At 45.5% G+C, this 23,380-nt stretch overlaps 1 protein-coding gene across 2 annotated transcripts in view; it reads left to right on the top strand.

Moving 5' to 3' along the window:
• Nucleotides 1–23,380, top strand: part of MYO1H (myosin IH) — a gene marked incomplete at its 5' end in the record, with an annotated part of 46,627 nt that overhangs the window by 18,442 nt on the left and 4,805 nt on the right. For both annotated transcript variants that reach the window (XM_081251988.1, XM_081251987.1), the window contains 11 exons: nucleotides 1,047–1,141; nucleotides 4,232–4,278; nucleotides 7,915–7,995; nucleotides 9,144–9,249; nucleotides 9,968–10,085; nucleotides 14,929–15,042; nucleotides 17,584–17,660; nucleotides 19,271–19,339; nucleotides 20,745–20,829; nucleotides 21,512–21,671; nucleotides 22,522–22,605. In XM_081251988.1, coding sequence (XP_081108114.1) covers nucleotides 1,047–1,141; nucleotides 4,232–4,278; nucleotides 7,915–7,995; nucleotides 9,144–9,249; nucleotides 9,968–10,085; nucleotides 14,929–15,042; nucleotides 17,584–17,660; nucleotides 19,271–19,339; nucleotides 20,745–20,829; nucleotides 21,512–21,671; nucleotides 22,522–22,605 — 1,036 coding nt within the window. The remainder of the gene's footprint in view (nucleotides 1–1,046; nucleotides 1,142–4,231; nucleotides 4,279–7,914; nucleotides 7,996–9,143; nucleotides 9,250–9,967; nucleotides 10,086–14,928; nucleotides 15,043–17,583; nucleotides 17,661–19,270; nucleotides 19,340–20,744; nucleotides 20,830–21,511; nucleotides 21,672–22,521; nucleotides 22,606–23,380) is intronic.

Genomic DNA, 23,380 nt, shown 5'->3' with positions numbered 1-23,380 from the left:
TCGTAGGGAGCTGGTTATGAATCCCAGTTCAGCCACTTTAATTAGACACGTGACTTTGGGCAAGCAATACTCCTGAGTTTGAGTTTCCCCTTCTACAAGATGGGATAATTAATATACCTACCATATAGCATTGTAGATGACTACATAAATCACCTAGTGTAATTTCTGGCCATAGCAAAGATTCAGTAAATTGTAGTGGCTTCATCAAACCTCTTATAGACTATTGAAAGGCTAAATAAGTGGAACTGGATAAGTATATGAATCAAGAATGGGAAAATAAGTTGTAACATCTTCACAAATGGGATAATATATGGCCATGAGAATGAACAATCTATAATACATGCAATGATGTAGGTAAACCACAAAAGCATATAATCAAGAGAAATCAGACACAAAAGAGTACATACTATATGGTTCCATTCCTATGAAATATCAAGCCAGGTAAAAACAACCTCTTCTGTTAGCTGTCAGGTTGTACCTGGAGAGGGCTCAAGGTTGGGGGTTCTCAGGGACTAGTAATGTTCTGTCTCTTGATCTGATGCGAGTCACACAGAAGAATTCAGCTTGCAAAAATTCACTGAGCTGTGCACTTGGGATACGTGTGTACATAATATATATGTGTATACATTTCAAAAAATTTATTAAAAATTATGAATCACCAGGATCTGAAAAACAATGTTTCATCAGTATTTTAGTCTCTCAGCATCATAAAAATGTAAAGTAGTAAAACTGACTTTTAGGCATCACCTAGAAAAATGGAAGTTATTTCATTGTACAAATAAATGTGTTTCTGTGACTCATGTATTTTTTTTTCCATTCCTCGGTGCTTATGAGAAGGAAGGATCTAATTTTAGAGAGACCTTGGTCTGTAGCCAGAAGAAATAGGAGGCAAGTTTTCCTGGGAGCTGCCCTTTGTGGTTAGCTTTCAGTGCTGGCCTTCAGCTGATTGTCACAATCCTAAACAACTCTTTTGCTTTATATATTGGTGCATTTTGTTGCAGTGAAGTAGAAAGTTTCAGTTCGTGTCTATTTCTGTCTTGCTGCAGCCGGAAGCTGGCAGGTCCAAAGGGCAGAAAGAGGATTGGCTGGATGGAGTTTCGGCTCTTCCACTATGCGGGAGAGGTCACATACTGCACCAAGGGTGAGTGTCTGTGGGGCACAGGTTACAGGTCACAGCCATGCAGGTGCCCCCGAGTCCACTGAAAAACTGCTGCACATCTGTCTCAAATGTTCCCTAGCCCCGCGTGCAAACATGCCATTTTAAAAGTATTTTAAAAGTATTTACTTTTATATATAACCACTTTATTGTGATAATTCACATAGCATCTATTTCACCCATTTAAAGTGTGCAGTTCAACTGTTTTTAGTATATTCACTCTGCAACTGTGCAATTATCGCCACATTCTGTTTTAGAACATTTCCCCACCACCCCAAGAAGAGCCCCTTTACTCATTAGCAGTCACACCCCATTTTCCCCCAGCCCGCCTCCCCCAGCCCTAGGCAACAAACCAGTCTACTTTCTGTCTCTGTAGATTTGCCTATTCTGGACATTTCATAGAAATGGAATCACACAACATGTGGACTTCTATGTCTGGCTTCTTTCACTTATATAATGTATAATGTTTTCAGGGTTCATCCACGTTGTCATTCCTGTTTAATTGCCAGATAATATTCCATTGCATGGTTACACCACATTTTGTTTATCCCTTCATCAGTTGATGGGCATTTGGGTTGTTTCCTCTTTTTCGCTATTATAAATAATGCTGTTGTGAACATTTTTTCAAAGCATTTTTCAAACACTTTCTTTTGTCACTTCTGCTTTAGGTTCTAGATAATTTTTACTTCTAAATAAGTTTATTTTGCTAAAAAATCTTTAAAAAGTAAAATACTGTATATTAGGTTTTTTCCCTTAAGTACAGTGGTATAAAAAAGAAAAAACGTTTTAAATAGGACAAATCTCTCTATGTATATAACATTGATTTTTGTTTAAAGAATAAAGTAGTACACATGCAAGGCTAGAAATTTCTGACAGTACAGAAAAGTACAAAAGGAAAACTAAAAACCCCTTTTATTCTTAGTCTCTCCCTGAGGTAAATACAAGAACCAACTGGAAAATACAAATGTCTTATGCATATACTTATACACGTGGGGACGTGCATGTGTGCACACACACACACACACATCTAAATAACACATATTGTTATTTTGTGTTATCTCTTTTGCATTTTTCATTTAATGGATATTGGCAATCATTTGGACTCCAACTAATATTCATTGAGCTCTCACTATGGGCCAGGCACTGTCCCAAATGCTTTACCTCTGTTGCTCATTTAGACCTTACAGAACCCACCCTGTGAGGTGGGTAGCCTTATTAGCCCCCTTTTAATCTATGAGACACTGAACTCAGAGACGTTAAATAACTTGACCAAGGTCACACACCCAGGCCTCTTGCCTCCAGACCTGCATTTGCTCTCCATAGCAACAGACAGATTCCTCTGCATTTCTTCTGAAAAGCTACAGGTACTCCCTGTGGGGCTGTGTCCTGTCATCTGTTTGATGGCCTCTCGTTGTTCCCAGGTTTGTCTCTTGTAAACACTGGTGTGTTTGACTATTTTTTTGTCTATTCCACTTAGCCAATTTGTGCACATTATATACCTAGGATAAATTCCCAGAAGTGGCATTGCTAAGTTAAAGATTCTATCAGGAGTTCCTTTTGACCACTTCTGGGCGTATATCCAAAAGAACTGAAAGCAGGAACGCAAACAGATATTTGTACAGCCATGTGCATAGGAGCATTATTCACAGTAGCCTAAAGGTGGAAGCAACTCAGGTGTCCATCGATGGATGAGCGGATAAACAAAATGTATTCTATCCTTTCAATGGAACATTATTCAGGCTTAAAAAGGTAAGAAATGCTGGCACCTGCTACAACATGGATGAACCTTGAAAACATTATGCTAAGTGAAATAAACCAAACATGAAAGGACAAATCCATTCCACTTACGTGAGGTACGTAGTCAAATTCATAAAGACAGAAAGTAAAGTAGGGGTTATCAGGGGCTTCAGGGAGGAGGAATGGGGAATTAGTGTTTAACCAGTACAAATTTTCAGTTGGGGAAAAAGAAGTGTTCTGGATATGGATGAATGGTCGCACAACAATATGAATTCCCTTAACGCCACTGAACTATACACTTAAAGATAGTTTAAATGGTAAATTTTATGTTATGTATGTTTTACTGCAATAAAAATGTTAGTTTTGATAAGTCCAAATTGTCATCTAAAAAGGTTGTATCTTAGACATTGCTGATGCATCTTTTTTTTTCCTGATGCATGTCATCTTTAGCTGGTTTTGACTTTATAATGCCATCTAGTTACTAATTTGTTTTTTTGTTTTTGTTTTTTTTTTGCGGTACGCGGGCCTCTCACTGTTGTGGCCTCTCCCGTTGCGGAGCACAGGCTCCGGACGCGCAGGCTCAGCGGCCATGGCTCACGGGCCCAGCCGCTCCACGGCATGTGGGATCCTCCCAGACCGGGGCACGAACCCATGTCCCCTGCATTGGCAGGTGGACTCCCAACCACTGCGCCACCAGGGAAGCCCCCTCTAATTACTAATGTAATTACTAACTGGCTAGGTTTTAAGTGAGCATTGATAAGCCAAGTTTTAAAATTCGAAATAATGTGTCTTCCTTTGATGCCATTGGGTACCACTAGTCCAAGTGCTTGAGCTTGATTTTTGTCAGTGGTGGGGTGATTTTCTCATCCATCTACATAGTCTCACCTGGCCGCCCTTGGAAATCAGCTCCCTTCCATTGTTTCAATGTCATTCATTGTATGTGTAGTTCTTTACTAGGGCACGTGTACAATACTCAGTGTAAAGACTCTACATTCATGTGATAGCTCATCGGGGTTTAGCGTGTAGCATGTGAGCTATAGGTCAGTTCTGAGGACTTGGTTCTTGACCAAGGATGGAGTTATCCCCCCAGGGACATCTAGCAGTGTCTAGAGATCTGGCATCTAGTGGGTAGAGGCCAGGGCTGCTGCTAACATCCACAATACACAGGACAGCCCCCAAAACAAAGAATGATCCAGCCCCAAATGTCAGTATTGCCAAGGCTGAGAAACTCTAATCCTAAAAGATTATTTTAGAATTTCCCTTTACAATCAGTTGGGACGGAATTGTATTTTTAGTCAAAAGCATTGATTCAGGGATTTCTTATTCAATGTTTTACAGGATTCTTGGAAAAAAACAATGATCTCCTCTACAGACATCTGAAAGAAGTAAGTCTGAAACTTAAGTACATGTATTTCTGATGATTATGAGATATCACCTGTGATACTGACTTTGGGGTAGATTTGGCCTTCTGGATTTTTCTCTTCCATACATTAGATTAGAACTCCAGCATGTCATGGCCGGAACAGACATTTAAGATCATCTGTATGAACACTTGACTCAACAAACCCATTCATATGTGTGTGGTGTCCCTCCTGTGTGCCAGGCATGGTACTAGCTCTGGGGTCTCACTGGTGAACAAGACAGTCCTCGTTCTCATGGAGCTTATCATCGGGGGCTGGGGGCAGGGTGGGGAGGGAGGGAGGAGTGGCTGAGAATAAATATATACACAATTAAGTTATCCATCAGTGAGAAGTGCTATGAAGAAAATAAGGAACTATGATTGAGAGGGACATGTTTTTGTTTTTGTTTTTTGCGATACGCAGGCCTCCCACCGCTGCGGCCTCCCACCGCTGCGGCCTCCCCCGCCGCGGAGCACAGGCTCCGGACGCGCAGGCCCAGTGGCGATGGCCCACGGGCCCAGCCGCTCCGCGGCATGCGGGATCCTCCCAGACCGGGGCACGAACCCGCGTCCCCTGCATCGGCAGGCGGACTCCCAGCCACTGCGCCACCAGGAAAGCCCCTGAGAGGGACATTTTAAATTTAGTTTAAGTGGTCAGAGAAAACACCCTCGTTGAGGTGACTTTGAACTGAAACCTGAATGAGAAGGATCTTGGCCTTGGAAAGATCAGGGGCTACTCCAGGTAGAGAGACCAGCATGTGCAAAGGCCCCAAGGCCCAGGTGAGCTCAGCATGTGTTCAGTGAGGGGCAGTGTTAGAGGGGGCTGAGAGCTCAGCAGGATGAGGTCCCCAGGGAGGAGTAGAGATCTTGTCTTGCAACAGTGGGAATACACTGGGGTGACACAATCCAAGGATGAAGAAACTGAGACCCAGAGAGATCATGACTTGTTCAAGATCATATCTCAAGGTGGGGCTGGAACCCGGTTATGCCCCTGGGGCTACCAATGAAATTCCATCTCTTTTCATATGCCTCACTGATCAGAGAAACCTTGGGGTTTTTTAAGCCTTTATTTTGTATTAAAATAGTTAACTGTTTTTTAAAAATTGGATCGTATTTAATGAGCTTGGTTTATAAAAAGCTTAAATAAACCTAGAGAGACATTTTCAGAGAGAACATGCAAATGGTTCATCTCAGGAGTGTTTTCTGCCTTTCCCTATTTTTCTCCACCACTTTAGGACCACTTGTCCCAACCTCTGGGATTCAGGTTGGATAAGCGATTCCTAACTTTGGATGTTTGCTCCAGGTGCTCTCTGGGTCTGAGTCTCAGCCTGACCCTGTCCCAGCTCGGGGGTCTCATGGCAGATTTCCCCATCGGTGAAGTGGGTCTGTTGATGCCTTCCTCTTGGAGTGGAAGGTCCTGTTGGACAAATGGGAGACAGTATTCCCCTTGTGGCTTTCCCCTCTGTGGGCATTGCCCAGCCCCTTCACAAACCCATCCATGGAGGGTGCTTCCCACAGGAAGAATCTCTAAATCTCCCACTTTTTCCACCAGGGCTGAAGTTCCCTGTACTTTCTGAGATGGGTGCTTTCTAATTTTTAAAATTTCCTATCTGCAAATTACTCTCTCATGCCACTGTGAGTTTAAAATTGGGGTGAGTTTTTAAAAATTCTTTTCTAAATTTTAACTGTGGCAAAATACACATAATATGAAATTTACTATGTCAATCATTTTAAAGTGCACAGTTCAGTTGTGTTAAGTACTTTCCCATTGTTGTGCAATCCACCTCCAGAACTCTTTTCATCTTGCAAAACTGGAACTCTGTACCCATTAACCACTAACTCCCTTATTCCCCCTCCCCTCCAGCCCTTGGCAACCACTATTCTACCTTCTATATGAATTTGGCTACTCTAGGTACTTATATAAGTGAAATTACACAGTATTTGTCTTTTGTATCTGGCTTGTTTCACTTAGCATCATGTTGTCAAGCTTCATCCATGTTGTTGCATGTGTCAGAATTTCCTTCCTTTTTAAGGCTGAATCATCCTCCATCCTATGGCTATAAGGAAAAAAAATTTGTGTGTGTGTCAAATTAAAATTTTTGAAAAGATATGCACAGAAGGAAAAATCAGACATACCAAAGCTGAGTCCTTGGACCCATGTCACCAAGTCCCTCTCCTGAGAGCCAGTTTATTGTGTATCCTCCCAGGGATGGTACAGACCACGACGTGCGTATGTGTGTATGTGTGTGTGTGTGTATGTATGTGTGTGTCTCCCCCTTTTTCTTTTCTCTTCATACACACTATGCATGTGGTCCTGCATCTTGCTATTTTTCACTTAACACCATATCTTGGAGATCATTCTTAAAAAGCTGGTTTGTTCTGTAGCAGCCTAGCTGGACTGGAAATAATTATTGCTTCATCATGTCCAAGGAAAAATAATCAGATGGCCTCACCAAGTAGACAAAGCACTGGATATAGTACAGATCTTCCTCAACTTACATGGGTTACATCCTGATAAACCCATCATATATTGAAAATATCATAAGCTGAAAATGCATTGACTACACCTAACTACTGAACATCATAGCTTAGCCTAGCCCATCTTAAAAGTGCTCAGAATGGTTACATTAGCCTACAGTTGGGCCAAATCACCTAATACAAAGCCTATTCTATAATAAATTATTGAATATCTCATGTTATTGATTGAATACTGTAATGAAAGTGAAAAACAGAATGATTTTGAGTATATTGGTGGTTCACCCTCATGATCGCATGGCTGACTGGGAGCCGTGGCTTGCTGGGCTGCCCAGCATCATGAGAGTGTTGTAAGCCCGGGAAAAGATCAAAAACCAAAATTCAAAGTATGGTTTCTATTGAATGTTCATCACTTTCACACCACTGTAAAGTCAAACCATCGTAAGTCGGGGACGGTCGGTATTTGAACATTTTCTTCTACATATGATTGTGTTGTTTTTTTTAAATTAATTAAATTTTTTTGGCTGTGTTGCGTCTTCATTGTGGTGCATGGGCTTCTCTTGTTGCAGAGCACGGGCTCTAAGTGTGCAGGCTTCAGTAGTCGTGGCACGCGGACTCAGTAGTTGTGGCTCACGGGCTCTAGAGCGCAGGCTCAGTAGCTGTGGCTCACGGGCTTAGTTGCTCCGCGGCATGTGGGATATTCCCGGACCAGGGCTCGAACCTGTGTCCCCTACATTGGCAGGCGGATTCGTAATCACTGCGCCACCAGGGAAGTCCCTATGATTGTGGGTTTTTTTTTTTTTTTTTGCGGTACACGGGCCTCTCACTGTTGTGGCCTTTCCCGTTGCGGAGCCCAGGCTCCGGACGCGCAGGCTCAGTGGCATGGCTCACGGGCCCAGCCGCTCCGCAGCATGTGGGATCTTCCTGGACTGGGGCACGAACCTGTGTCCCCTGCATTGGCAGGCGGATTCGTAATCACTGCACCACCAGGGAAGCCCCTATGATTGTGTTTTTTCCCCTCTTCTTCTTCAAGTGCTCCCAAGGCAGATGGCTCTGGTCCATTGTACACACTTACATGAACTTTCCTGAAGACCCCTTACTGATTTCTGAAGCAGCAAATGTGGTACTCATTTCTCTTTACCTACAGGTGCTGTGCAGGTCCAAAAACAGAATCCTGAAGGAATGCTTCCGGGTGGCCGAGTTAGAAAACCGGAGAAGGCCACCAACAGTGAGTGGCAGGGGGAAATGCCTGTGCAAAATTGGAAAGGTAGCAAAAATCACCCAGAGGGTGCAAGTACTTTAGTTACCTATGCTTTTTAAGCTATCCTCTCCTTTTTTTGGAAGTATTACTCTCTAAATGTTCTACTAAATATATATTTTCCAAGGTTAGAACCAGTGTGTTCATTTGCAGACATTCATTGAGCACCTACTGTGTGTCAGGCACTGTGCTGGGCACAAGGGTATCTACCAATAACGGAACAGACAGTGTTCCTGCCCTCGTGGGGTTTACAGTCTAGTGGGAGATAGTATAGGAAGATACAGTAAGTCCCCTACACACAGACCTTCAAGTTGCGAACTTTCAAAGCCGTAGATGTGCATGCCAACAACGTCAGGCATGAGTGAAATTGCAGCTTGCCCTCCATCTCCCATTGCTGACGATCCTTCAGCTCTACTATCTCCCACCTCCTCTCCCTCCTCCAGTCAGTAACTTTTCTTGCCTGTTCACTCGATGCCAGCCCCTGTATGCTAGCTGTTGTACTATACTACTGTACTTTTCAAGGTGCTATACTGTAAGATTAAAAATGTTTTCTTATTTTTTGTGTTTGTTTTTAATTCACTGTTTGTGTGAAAAGTATTATAAACCTATTACAGTACAGTACTACATAGCCGATTGTGTTAGGTCAGTACCTAGGCTAACTTTGTTGGACTTATGAACAAATTGGACTTAATGTGCTCTCAGAACGGAATTTGTTCATATGTAGGGGACTTACTGTATCATCAAATAAAGAAAGAAATTACAGTAGTGCGAGTGTCATAAAGGAAGCTTGGTAACAAGGAAACAGGAAGGTGGTGGAGGGTGACTGGCTCAGCGGCAATGCTGGCTCCTACGAGGTGCTCACTTTGTATTCTCCAAGTGAGGGAAGCATCCTGGAAAGATGCTTGTCCAGCCTCCACTTGACCAGACTGAGCTTGGGCTTCTCAGGCCAGGACATTCAAAGCCTTCTCTTAATGGACAAAACAATTTGTGACAGGTAACAAGCAGAACAGTCTGTCGAGCATTTGGGTCTAAAGGGCCAGTCTTGTGATTTAACCAGTCTTCTCTGTATAAATGGGGAGCAACAGCGTCTGTTTAGCTCATTCTCTCTCTCCCTGCAGGTGGGAACTCAGTTTAAAAACAGTCTGAGTAGCCTTCTGGAAATTCTCATCTCTAAGGAACCTTCGTACATCCGTTGCATCAAGCCCAACGAGAGTAAAGAACCCAGTGAGTTGTGAATTGTTCAGGACACTGAGCTCAGAGAAATGAGGCTGGGCGGAAAACCAAGATGACAGTGGGCAAAGTCCTAAAAACCACCACAGGCTTGCTGCTTGTTCTCTGTATTAAATGATAGAAGGCAAATGAATAAGGAGGAGGGTTCCTTTCATGGTCCTGTGTGAGCTTTGCTCAGAGCGTGGCCAGTTTCAGGACTAACACAGCTGAGCCAAGCAGACCTCAGAGGTGAGGGGAACAACCCTGCTTCTCTCCAGCCAGTGAAGAATCTTCCAAAATGGTCTATGACTTGGGTATTTTCTAAGCTTGTGCCATGGTCTCATAACAAAGCTGTACAGTCAAAGGCTTATAGAATCCAGGCAGGAAGAGCGAAACAGACCAGCTGTAATGCAATAGGGAACAGAGGGGACTGTGGCCAGCTGGAGAGAGCACACCCTGTCTAAAGGGGCAGTCCTCCTTCCTTAGGGCCATTTGTTGCCACGTGGGGCTCTAGGCCCAGAATGGCCAGATCTCATGGGTTTTCAGGAGAAACCAGAAATTCAGACTTTCCTGTAAAATTCCCCCATTAAGAGAAGCACAATTAGGACCTAACAAAACATGCCTCGTGGCCAGACCCAGCCCACATATCGTCAGCTTACAGCCTCTGGTCTGCCTTGGCTGAAACAGAGCCACAGGGTCCTTCACTGTCACTCTTCCTTCTGTGTTTCCAAAGGCAAGTTCGATGACTTCCTCATAAGGCATCAGGTCAAGTACCTAGGGCTGATGGAGCACCTGCGGGTGAGACGGGCTGGCTTTGCGTACCGACGGAAATACGAGCATTTCTTGCAAAGGTAAAGTTTGTTTTGTTGATCTGAAGCCAGTGAAGTGTGTGGCGATGAACAAAAGGCCACCCCCCAGGGAACTCCATTTGCTTCTTAACTGCTGTAGCGGTGACAGTGATGAACACTGACATTTCAGAGAATAGGAAGCTGACTTAGTTTGCCACCTTCTCTTCATTTCGCTAAGCCCCTAACTTCTTGGAATCTAGGAAGTACAAGATGCGATGCACAGACTTGCCCCCAGGGGGCAGACGTGGGACATGCACCCTTGGGGTCTGTACTTGGCTGGGGAAGACCTTCCCATGGTGACCATGGGTGCTGGTTTTAGCGCGGTCAGTCTGGGAGCAATCCCCTTGGCCTCGTGGGCTGTCCAGAGACACAGGTGTAGTGGTGATAACATGGGCGTTGGAGCCACAGATTCTTGGGTGGGAATCCCCATTCTTTCTCTTCCAACTGAGACCTAATTCCTCATGTGTAACACGGGGATTAAATTGCTCTCGAGGAGTTTGGAAGGATTTAATCATACATCCACCACCACTATTACTGTGGCCCAAATTGCTTGTGCATGCAGTTGGGCTGCATGTCGTTTGTGCTACCAAGAAAACAACACATTGTTACACTCGCAAGAGAAGCATAATCAAATGGTTCTTTTTGTGGGTCAGCATGGTTGAATATCAGTAATTTCATATTTTAACTTAATATTAGACTTCTTTTTTATTTAAAAAAAATTTTTAAGTTGAAGTATAGTTGATTGACAATGTTGTGCCAGTCTCTGCTATATAGAAAAGTGACTCAGCTATACACATATATACATTCTTTTTTTAATATTCTTTTTCACTATGGTTTATCCCAGGAGATTGGATCTAGTTCCCTGTGCTCTACAGTAGGACCTTGTTGTTTATCCATTCTAAATGTCATAGTTTGCATCTATTAACCCTGAACTCCCAGTCCATCCCTTTCCCTCCTCTTCTTGCCCTTGGCAACCACAAGTCTGATCTCTATGTCTGTGAGTCTATTTCTGTTTTGTAGATAGGTTCATTTGTGAATATTAGGCTTCTTTTGAAGTACAACTTCATAATTATAAAAAGCACATGCATGAGGTTACATTTTCAATCCAATTCCTCGCATTTTGCAATTTACATCAAGATCCTGTGCTCTGAAACTTCATTTTTTGGTGCTCTTATTTTCAGCCCCTCATTTAATCTCAGATTTTTCTCTACCCACGGATCTTGCTTATTTTTCTCCCATGAGCCTCGTGTCTTGATAATTAATATCTGTTTATATGCATTTATTAAGTAACCATCTCTTTCCTCACTGTTGTTTTTTAATGATTTACCTGCCGATCTAAACCTCTGATGAGTATCATCAGCATTAACCTTTTGAGTTGATACAATTTCAGCTAAATACACTGAGGATTTTATTGACCTGTGTGTTTCTATCTTGAGAAACAGTGTAAGTGTCTTTGGGTTTTAGAAACAGTAAAAAGAGTTACAGACAACCCCACCCCAAATACTACCTTGGAAGGCTCAGCGGGGCCTGGGACCCCAGCCTGGGAGATCTCTGCCCGGCTTTGCTCTATGCTATAGGTACATTTGGATAAGCATCTCCATCCCAATCCTCACAGATGAAACACCATCACAGGTGTCCCCCTGGAGGCCCATCTGGAAGGCAGGTAGGAAGGAAACATGGGACCGTCAAGCAGCCTAGTGTCAGAGGCTGGTTGTCACCCCACTCTCCTTTTTGTCCTCTCTCCTTTTTTCTTTCATCTGTCACCATTTGGGGACCACATTGCCAGTGGATAGCCATGGTTTTCTTTCCCTAAACAGCTTCATTGAGATATAATTCACTGACTGTACAATTCACCCACTTAAAGCATCAGTGATTTCTGGTATTCGCAGATCTATGCAAGCACAGTCCATCTGAGAACACTTGCATGCCCTCAAAAAGAAACCTCATACCCTTTAGCTATAAATGCCCTAACTCCTTACCACCCTGCCCCAGCCCTAAGCCACCACCACTCTCTACTTTCTGTCTTTATAGATTTCCCTATTCTGAACACTTCATACAAGTGTGGTCGTATCATATATGGACTTTAGTGTCTGGCTTCTTTCCCTTAGCATGATGCCTTTTTTTTTTTTTTTTTTTGCGCGGTACGCAGGCCTCTCACTGTTGTGGCCTCTCCCGTTGCGGAGCACAGGCTCCGGACGCACAGGCCCAGCGGCCATGGCTCACAGGCCCAGCTGCTCCGCGGCATGTGGGATCTTCCCGGACCGGGGCACGAACCCGTGTCCCCTGCATCGGCAGGCGGACTCTCAACCACTGCGCCACCAGGGAAGCCCAGCATGATGCTTTTAATGTTCATCTCTGTTATAGCATATGTCAGCACTTCATTCCTTTTTATGGCTGAATGATACTCAATTGTGTGGACAACATTTTATTTATCCATTCCTCTGTTGATGGGCATTTGGGTTGTTTCCATTATTTGGCTATTCTGAATAATGCTGCTGGGAGCACTCAAGTATAAGTTTGAGTGTGATCATATGCTTTCATTTCTTTGGGCACATACCTAGGAGTAGATTTCTGGGTCAGATGGTAACTCAGTGTTTGTTTGAGGATCTGCCAGTCATTTTGCCAGGGTTTTTTTTTTTTTTTTTGGTGGTGGTGGGTAAGGGTTAGGTGGGGGGAACCTCCTTGACATACCAGTTTTGTTCATCAGCGACTCGTCATCCACCCTTATCTCATCCATTTTTCTGAATCTGAAGTCTAGTGAAGATGGAAGCAGCAGCCACTGCCCACCCAGGCACCAAAACACACAGGCATTTGCCGTTCCAGTCTTCCTGTGTTTTTTCCTACTTTGCTGCTGTCGGGCTTGTTTATTCTTTCTGTAAATACTAGTGAGCCCCTGCTTTGTACCAGCACTGTCCAAGGTGCTGGCTAACAGCAGTGAACAAGACAGACCCCACCCCTGCCCATATGGAGTGTACTTTCTACAGGCGATAACAAGGAGATATAGGAGGTCAGGTGGGGCGTACATTCTTTGAAGGAAAATGAATCCGGGTTGGGGAAAGAGTGGTCCAGGAGGGCCTCTCCAAGTAAGGAAGGGAGCCATGGGGATAACTGGAGGCAGCTGTCTGGGCAGGAGAGCCTGGAGGTGGGAAGTGGGCAGCTTGAGGACCAGCTAGGAGGCTGGCATTGTTGCAGGACAGTGGCCCAGGGGAAGGCAGGAGAGGCCCATGGGAATGGGCTGGAGATGTCCGAATGTGTGCACCCTCCCTGGCACTGCTTCCCTTGACCAGGGAGCGACTGCATCTCAGAGTTAAACAGGACAGACGTTATGAGTCCCTCTACCCTGCAGGCATTTAAAGCATCTCCCCATCTCCTCTGTGTCTGTCTAGCCCATGTTTAGACAGCTTTGATGGTGTGTGCTAGTGATGGGCCTGCAGCAGACAGGAGGGAGCAGGGCCTGGTGTTGCTCTGCGTTCCCTGGGGTTGGCATGTGTCTGTACCTTTGTGTGTGGCAGTAACAGAGGGAAGTAATCAGGGAAGAACATGTGACACATAATGCCTTAGTTCAGGCTGCTATGACAAAGTACCATAAACTGGGTGCCTCATAAACAACAGAAGTTTATTTCTCACAGTTCTGGAGGCTAGAAATCCAAGATCAGGGAGCCAGCACGGTCAGGTTCTGGTGAGAGCCCTCTTGTGGATTGCACCCTGCTTTCTTCTCATCACATCCCCACATGGTAGAAAGAGGGCAAGGGAGCTCTCTGGGGTCTCTTTTATAAGGGAACAAATCCCAAGGGTTAGGGATCCACTCTCCTGACCTAATCACCCCCCAAAGGCCCCATCTCCTAATGCCATCACATTGGGGGTTAGGATTCTTCAACATATGAATTTGGGGGTGGGAGGGCACAAACATTCAGTTCATTACAATGTCCTTAATGGATTTTCTCATAAAGTATAATTCCAGGAAAATAAACATGTTCTTAATGGTTTGACATTTGATTTTAAAATAATACAAACCATATAATGATATTAAGGGAAGGAAGTGTAATAGGAATACCGTAGCTAACATTTTTTGAAGTCTCAGACTGTGCCAAATACTTTCCAGGGGTATCTCATTTCAACCTCGTGACGACCCCACAAGGAAGGTCCTATCATTCATTGTTTATGCTGCAAAGTGAGGAGGTGAAGTGACTTGTCCAGCTCCTGAGCTGGGCTCCAACCCAAGCAGTGCGGTTCTAGTCCCATGGCTCCAGTTGTATCGCTTGAAGCCTTAGTCCACAGGCACTTCTGAATTCTGCATTCACTTTTTTCATTATATTACAGACATCATGGTTATCTTTATCGCGACCACATATTAGAAGGGAGTTGCATTTTATACTGAAATCAGGTTCTTAAGTCAACCTTGGGTCCAAAATTACCCTTGAAAAATCCCTCATCAATTATCAAGCGTGTTTATACATTCCTTTGTCTGTTGATGGACATTTGGGTTGTTTCCACCTTTTGTCAATTATAAATAATGATGCTCCGAATATTCACGTATAAGCTTTTGTGTGGACATATGTTTTCATGTCTCTTGTGTATACATCTAGGAGCAGAATTGAGTTTCTTGGGTAGAGTGTCTGATGAGGTCATTGTTCTATGAAGACAGGCCAAACCTCCCACCCTGTTGAAACAGTTCCTCTTGTTTCTTTATTGCTGAGTATATATCGTTGAATTCTAGGAAGTGGGTGTGATGAGTCTACTCTGTTACTCTGAGTGGTTGGCGTGCCCAGCGGAGTGAAGCTGACCTCTAGGGGAGCTAGTTAGTGTAAGGTCTGCGGCTTCCTAAACATGCCTCTCCCCTCCCTAGGTACAAGTCCTTGTGCCCAGACACCTGGCCGCACTGGCACGGGCCTCCAGCAGAGGGCGTAGAGCGACTGATCAAGTACATTGGCTACGAACCCGAGGAGTACAAGTTAGGGAGGTGAGTATCCTGGAAATCGCTGTCAAAATGTTTTTCTAATCGATCTGTATCCATCTTGAGCCTGGAGATTCATTCTTCAGGAGTTTACATAGATTTATAAGCAGATACTCGCATTCACTCAATTTAAATGCATCTCTGTAAAGAAAAAACTCTCCTGTGTGTCTCTACTCTCAACATTTCCCTCACACTCAAAACAATCCATCACACTTCTAACACCAGCTGGGTGTCCTACAATTAAACTCACTTCTGACAGTCTACCTGGAGATGGTGTCAGATCCCGCAGGTTAAGGGCTCAGTCTCCCAAGACTGTCCAACCTCCCTTCAGAGACCAATCACAAGTCCAGTTTGTTACCTGTGTTTCTGACCAATCAGCTATAAATTGGAGGTCCCCATGACCCCTCCTTGGGTTTGATTTTTTCTAGAGTAGCTCAAAGAATCAGGAAAATACTTACTGGATTACCAGTTTATTACAAAAGGATATAACTTGGGAACAGCCAGGTAGAAGAGATACACAGGGCAAGGTATGTGGGAGGGGGTGTGGAGGGCCCATGCTCTCTCCAGGTGCACCCAGATCTCCAAATCATGCCTTTTGGGGGTTTTATAGAGGCACAAGCATGATAGATAAATTCATTGGCCAGTGGTCATTCATTCAACCTCACGCCCCTCTCCCCTCCCCAGGAGTGGGGCTGAAAGTTCCAACCCTCTAATCTCAAGGTTGGTTTCCCTGGCAACCAGTTCCCATTATCTAGGGGCTTTCCAAACATCAGCTGTTAGCGTAAACTCAGGTGTGGTGTGGTTGAAAGGGGTTTGTTATAAATAATAAAAGACACCTGGAGAAAGGGGGTGGGGAGGGATAAATTGGGAATTTGGGATTAGCAGATACAAACTACTATACATATAAACAACACGGTCCTACCATAATAGCACAGGGAGCTATATTCCATATCCTATAATAAACCATAATGGAAAAGAAGTTTTAAAAAGACACCCATTTCCCCTTTATCACTTTGAAGCTATTTCAGGAACAAAAACCAAAAGATCATAGCAAAAGATGCCCCACTGCTGTAATCACTTAGGAAATTACAAGGGTTTTGGGAGCTGTGACACTGGAACGGGACAAAGACCAAATACATATTTCTTATTATAAAGCACCGTATCACAAGCGCTAAATGGTTAGAAAAACTACATAGCTGCCTATTGGAGGAGATTAAGTATAAAGGAGCCCTGGGTTCTAAACCTGCACTGGAGACTAGGATGAGCTTCTTTGTGCGCAAAATGAGGAGGGTGTCAGCACAAATTCCCTAATCTCTCTATGCCTACATTCTTTCATTGTTCAAAATGTATGCATGACTTCTCAGAGGGAACAGCAGGACTTCTGCGACGAGAAAGCTCCTCTAGCATCTCCCAGAAAGTGGTGTTCTAGAACTCTAGGTATCATCACTGTAGAGTTGTCGTCCGTGAGCAGGAGGACTTTTCGTACACATTGCAAGCGTCAAGGCAGAACTCAGTGGGGTGAACCAGGATAATTTTCATCTGTTCTCTTAGACATTTTGGTCAGCGTTCATTTGATTGCGAAGAACAGGGCCCACGCATGAAGAGGATCTACTCCCAGGCCGCAGAGATTCCAGCGTCAGGGATCTCTGCCTTTGAATCTGTCAGTGGGCTTTCCCTGCCAACTTGTACATGGCCCTCTATGACCACCCTGGCCCCATTCCATCCTTTATCCTTCTATTCTGGGCCCTGCTCCAAGGAGCAGTCACTTTTCCAAGCCAGATCTCTGAGGAATAGGGCTTAGCACATCCAGTGGAAGGTGGGTCATGGAGGTCAGAGGTGTTATCTGTCCCCGGTATAAAACCTCTGATGGGTTCACGTGGCACGATGCACTGCTGTCCCCCAGTGGCTGGCCTGGGAAGTTTCCCTCAAAGGGTGGGTTGCCGGGGAGCCTGAGAGGGCAGGCAATATGAGCTCAATATTTATAATTTATCTTTGCTGGCTGATGGGATCTTCTCCTAAACTTAGACCCATATTCTCTGTCATCACTTTTTAAAGCCCAGGGAAGTCACTTTGGGTTAGGAAGGTGAATTAACTTCCTAGGGCTGCCTAATGAATTAACTACAGACTGGTTGGCTTAAAACAACAGAAATTTATTTTCTCACATTTCTGGAGGCCAGAAGGCCAAAATCCGGGTGTTGGCAGGGCCGTGCTCCCTCTGATGTCTCTCTGGGAGGATGCTTCCTTGCTGCTTCCAGTGGCTCCTGACATCCCTTGGCTTGTGGCAGTATCTCTGCCTGTCTTTACGTGGCCTTCTCCCCTGCGTCTGTGTGTCTTTCCCTCTCTCTTATAAGAACACTCTCATTGGATTTAGTGTGATTTTATCTCAATCTTTACCTTGATGACATCTGCAAAGACCGTATTTCCAAATAAGAATCACATTCTGAGGATCTAAGTGGATGTGACTTTGGGGGCAGGGGGAGGACACTATTGAATCCACTACAGATGGTGATGACCAGTTAATAATTAAAACATTTTTTTCACTTCTAGATCCAAAATATTCATTCGCTTCCCCAGAACTTTGTTTGCTACTGAAGATGCCTTTGAATTTAGTAAACATCAATTAGGTATGTTTTTTTTTTCCTGCCCTGATTTTAACAGAATGTGATATGAACAAGCTTAGCTTGGGAAACATCTTAAACATGAGCGTTTGATATAATGTTAGAAGCACGGCTTTGGAAACCCAGAACAAGGTAACAGGATTATAAGATACAGGTGAATTTATGCCTTAACCCAGAACAAGGCAACAGGATTATGAGACACAGGTGAATTTATCCCTTATGTTTGGAGGGCTGTCATGGATGCACCTGGAAACTTAAACACTGCAGTTCTGCCTCATTTTTAGTTTGGATCCAACTTTGTTGTGCCACACCAGGACCTAAACCGATGGAGTCCATCCCCCTTAAATGAAGGTTTTTTTTTTTTGTTTTTTTGCGGTACGCGGGCCTCTCACTGTTGTGGCCTCTCGCGTTGTGGAGCACAGGCTCTGGACGCGCAGGCTCAGCGGCCATGGCTCACGGGCCCAGCCGCTCCACGGCATGTGGGATCTTCCCGGACCGGGGCACGAACCCGTGTCCCCTGCATCAGCAGGTGGACTCTCAACCACTGCGCCACCAGGGAAGCCCAAGGTTTTTTTAAGACTTCATTTGTGTAAGTGTCTTGATGTCGGAAGGCGTAGCTGTGAAGCCCACAGCCGGGGTGTCTGTTGTGAATATGGTAACTGAGAAAACTTAGACGGGAGGAAAATGCAAGAAATCACAAATCAAAACGACCAGGGGGTAGGGGCTTCCCCTCTGAGGTCTCACCTGGCCAGCTGAGACCAGCTCTGCCTGAGTCACCTCAGTGCTTTGCTGTATTCAGGATCTCATCGTATTCTCGGAACAAACCTGTGGACGACTGCTATTATTATCTCCACTTTACCTGTGGGGAAGTTGAGGTCCAACAGCAGCAGACCGGGGGTTTGAGTGTGTGTCTGTCTGGCTTCAGGGCATGGGCTCGTAACCACTGTGCTTGGTGGTCTGTTTTTGACCCCTCCGGCAGCGGACACTGATCACCCAGATCAGGTTCATGGGCAGGTGCTGAATGTGGGAGCCTGGGTTAACATTTCTCCCCAGCTCCCAGGGGATGTGATGCTGCTGGTGTGCGGGACCCTCGAGGAGCTTGGTCTGTGGGGGGACCCCAGTCACTGGGTGGAGGGGGCACGCTGTGAATGGAGGAGCTACAGGGCCTGTGTGTGGTTCCACAGCCCTGGGTTCACACTCCTGCTTCATAGCTGCGTGGTTGCCTCGCACCTGGCAAGGGTCTTCACCGGCTGGGTCTGTGATCCCCTTTGTGAAATGTGCTGATGCCTGCCTGCCTGCCTGCCTTGCAGGGTTGGGTGGGAGGATGAAATACAATGCCTAGAACCAGGGGCCAGCAAGCCCTCCAGACGGTGGTTCTGTTCCTTAGCTGGGGGAAGGCAAGAGGAAGAAAGGGAGCCCCAGTTACTGGCCAGCTCTGGCGCTCAGGCTGAATGTAGCCCGCCCACTCTCGTTTCTGTCCTATCGTATCCCGTGGCTTCCTGTCACCTCTACCCTGCACGCCCCTAGGGCCACTGCCGACACCTCCTCTGAAGGTCACACCTACCAAGCTGCGCAACTGAAAGCCATTTCACCAAAAGTTTTTGTTTTCTTTTAAGTTGCGAGAATCCAAGCCATGTACAAAGGCTGCCTGGAAAGGAGAGCATACGTGAGAAAAAGACAAGCAGGTAAGAACTGAACAGGACCTCTCAGGTTTGCCATGGCCCCCAGTTTCCCTCTTATCCACGTGGCACCTAGACCCACAGGCTCCTTTGAGCATCCTTTTTGCCTGCCTGGCCTTGAAACCTCGGTGTCGGGCATTCTCGGGGTCTGGTTCTGGGGCCTCATTTTTACTCTATATAACAATGTAGCCTTTACTTGTTCCACACGTTTTATTTGATCCACAACATATGCATGTGTTTTTTAAATTTATTTTTGGCTGAGTTGGGTCTTCATTGCAGTGCGCGGGCTTCTCATTGCGGTGGCTTCTCTTGTTGCAGAGCACAGGCTCTAGGCATGCGGGCTTCAGTAGTTGTGGCTCGCGGGCTCTAGAGCGCAGGCTCAGTAGTTGTGGCGTACGGGCTTAGTTGCTCTGCGGCATGTGGGATCTTCCCGGACCAGGGCTCGAACCCATGTCCCTTCCACTGGCAGGCGGATTCTTAACCACTGTGCCACCAGAGAAGTCCATGCATGTTTAAAGAATAATTTTTTTAAAGGTTACTAACACCATGAGTGCACTTGGAGCCCCTGCACTTTGTCCCTCCCCAATCACTTCTCAGCACCCCCCAACACACACACTACTCTTCTGAACTTTGCATTATTTCCTTGTTTTTCTTTATAATTTTATCATCTATGGATGCATCACTAAATAATATACTTGTAGGCTGGAATGTTTTGAACTCCATAATATTATGCTGTTTGTATTTTTCTTCTGCGACATTTCTATTGCAATAAAACTTTACTTACAGACACAGGTGGCCAGCCCGAGGGCCACAGTTTCCTGACCCCTGTGTGCTATATGAGCGTACCATAATTTAGCTGTTCCGTTGATGGACATTTGGGTTGTTTCCAGTTGTTTGTTTTTGTAACAATGTGGCCATGAGGAATAAAATAAAAGCATTTTAAATATCTGAATTAACTGGAAAAACAACCTGAAAAGCATTTACAATTTGGGACACAAGCCAGAAATCTGATTTTTGTGTCCCAATTTATGTATCCCCATTTTTTAACGTAGACAACTAAAACTAAACGCGGGGTGAGACAAAGCAAATGCAGTGGCGAGACTTATCTGTGCCGTCAAGTGCCACTCCGGTCCCTCAAATAGACCTCAGAAAACTGACCCCCTTGCATAATTTTGGAGCTTCCCTTGATGCTTCCCAGCACCCTCTGCTCCTCTGTCACTCTGGTTCAGTTGTCCGTCTGGGCACGTCCAGGTAGAGACTGATGACTCTCATCCCACTTTCCATCTCGAGGGCTAGCGGAGTGCTGTGCTGGGCATCCAGGTGTTTGTGGAGTGGATGAATAATTCTGGAAAAGGCTTTTGTATTTAAGTGATTGTGCTCACCTTCTAATGCCAGCAGTGAACTCTTTCAGCCATTAAACTTGAAGCCCACTGGCGTGGAGCCCTGGCTCGGAAGGAGGCCAAAAGGAGAAAGTGGGCTGTGCAGATTATAAGAAAGTAAGTTCTCAGTTGGGTCCAGTAGGGAGGAAAGGTCTCTAAGTGCTATTGTGCTGCAGAGGGTGGTCATGGACTTGGAGGTTTTGGCTTTGGGCAGAAAAGTAATCTTCCCTGCAGGATGTCAACCCTTAGGAATTCTGTTCCATCTCCTTCCTCTGAGCTCCCTAATTTGACAGGGATCACAACTCAGAACGTTTGTGGTTTCTCTTAGCCTAGTTCAAAAGTCACAAAGTCGAATGCCTTCTGAGGCCAGGCAGGGACAGCAAGTCTCATGAGCTGGGATAAGGCAATAAGGTAGGGTAGGGACTGCGGCAAACTGGAAAGCTCAGTCCACCTAAGAGGGGCAGTCACTACTCCACTTTAGCAGACTGCGGCCAGGCCAGTGTTGGCAGGTCTTGTTTTTTTCAAGGAAAGCTGGAAATCTGGCTTTCATGTAATACTTCCCAGTTTGTTGTTGTTGGCAATGAATTCAAGTCACTCAAAACAAAACAAAAAAAAATGGTGTGGGTGAAATAGAACATATCTTTGGGCCAGATTTGGCCTGTGGCCCTACTTGGCGAACAAAATCATCTCCACTGTTTTGGCCACCGTTGAATCAAACCAGTGGGGGACAGAACCCAAGTTTCAGTGAAGAAATGGGAAGTGAAGCAATAGAAAACGAACAAAACTCTCTCCCGCTTAGGTTCATAAAGGGATTCATCAATCGCAACAAGCCCCTCTGTCCTGACAATGAGGAGTTCATTGTGTACGTGCGGAAGAATTACATCTTGAACCTTCGGTATCATGTCCCAAAGAACGTCTTGGACAAGAGCTGGCTGAGGCCTCCTGGCCTCTTGGAAAATGTAAGGACTGTTCTAGAACTCACGTTGCAAATGACGTGGGCACGGATGGAGCTTTACTTGTGTACTTTTTGGTGCTGCTTCCCTTTCCTTGAAAGGGCTGCCTCAGCGGACAAACCACTTCCCTGCAAGAGCGATGCCCAAGGAATTTAACTCTTCACAGTTCGTATATCCTCTCTAGAATTACAAAGCCCGTGGAGGTCTGTTTACACAGAGCACTCTTGAATGGTTTCTGTCCTTGATGTAACATTTCAGATGGGTTTAGGGACTGTTGCCTAGAACAGTGTTTCTCAGAAGATGCTCTGGGGACCCTCTGTGTCTGGAGCACAGAGTGGGGGTGACTAAGATTCCTGGGCCCCAACCCGGGCCCATTGAATCGGCGTCTCTAGGAACCTCCTGGCCAGCAACTCAGGTGACTCAAAACTCATTCAGGATTAGGAACAGGGCTTCCCTGGTGGCGCAGTGGTTGAGAGTCCGCCTGCCAATGCAGGGGACACGGGTTCGTGCCCTGGTCCGGGAAGATCCCACATGCCGCAGAGTGGCTGGGTCCGTGACCCATGGCCGCTGAGCCTGCGCGTCTGGAGCCTGTGCTCCGCAATGGGAGAGACCACAACAGTGAGAGGCCCGCGTACCACAAGAAAAAAACAAAACTAGGAACCACTTGTTTAGCAGTAGCGAACAGTGAGTCCAAGACTGGAAGATGAGCTGCTTTCTTTGACTAGAAAATATTAAGGCTGTCCTTTACCTCAAACTGAATTCAGCTGTGCTTTCAAAGCTTCTGTTTTGGCAGCTGAAGCCTAAAGCGGGGGCGGGTGAGGGAGGCAGGTGGAAAAGAAGAGTGTTCTCCACGCAGGCATCGAATCTGCTCAGGAAAATGTGCGTGAGGAACCTGGTCCGGAAGTACTGCCAAGGGATCACAGCCGAGAGGAAAGCCCTGGTAGGGACGTGGCGTTGCGGGCAGGTGGCAAGATGCTGGAGGGGTGGGTGCTGGCCCCTGGAGGGTCAGCAGTCCTCACCCACCATCTCACCTGTAAGCCAAGGGTCACACAAGGCTCATGCCTCATACATGCTTTGAGGATAAAATGCATGGAGACCACTTAGCACAGAGCCCTTGTTAACTGGCAGCTGTTAAAAGTAGCATCGCTCTTTTGTTACCATGGGAACACCATCTAGACGACCTCAGAACTGTAAAGCATGCAGGGCCCCTTCTCTGCTGGTGGCATAGTTCTGTTTATGTTCATTTGCTGGTCGGCAGACTTTTTCTGTAAAGAGCTAGAGGGTAATATTCTAGGCTTTGCCGGCCACACCATCTCTGTTGAAATTATTCTGCCCTGGTACACACAAGCTGCCAGAGACAACCTGTAAATGAATGGCATGGCTGCGCTCCAAAAAATTTTTTTTACTGGATTTGGCCCACGGGCTGCAGTTTGGGATCTCTGACCTAGAAGAAACTGGCAACTCTGAAAATTCCACTTCCAGGAAGTCAGTGCAAGCATAGACAAGCATAAGTGTCAACTTCAGACTCTAATCAGTAGAATTTTTGGAGCATTTTGGCCAAAGCCAAATGTGTTTGACTTCTATGTGTTCTGACTCCTATGCAGAAGTATGACAAGGCTCCTGAGGAGCCTTACTTATTCAGGGAAGCAAGCACTAGTGTGGACCTCCTTAGGTCCCCAAAAGCCTCATGGCTACCATTTTGTACTTTTAATTAT

This window comes from Mesoplodon bidens (genome assembly GCF_964165515.1).
Source record: "Mesoplodon bidens genome assembly, chromosome: 13".
NCBI classification, from domain to species: Eukaryota; Metazoa; Chordata; class Mammalia; order Artiodactyla; family Ziphiidae; genus Mesoplodon; species Mesoplodon bidens.
This window is presented reverse-complemented; position numbering and strand designations above follow the sequence as displayed.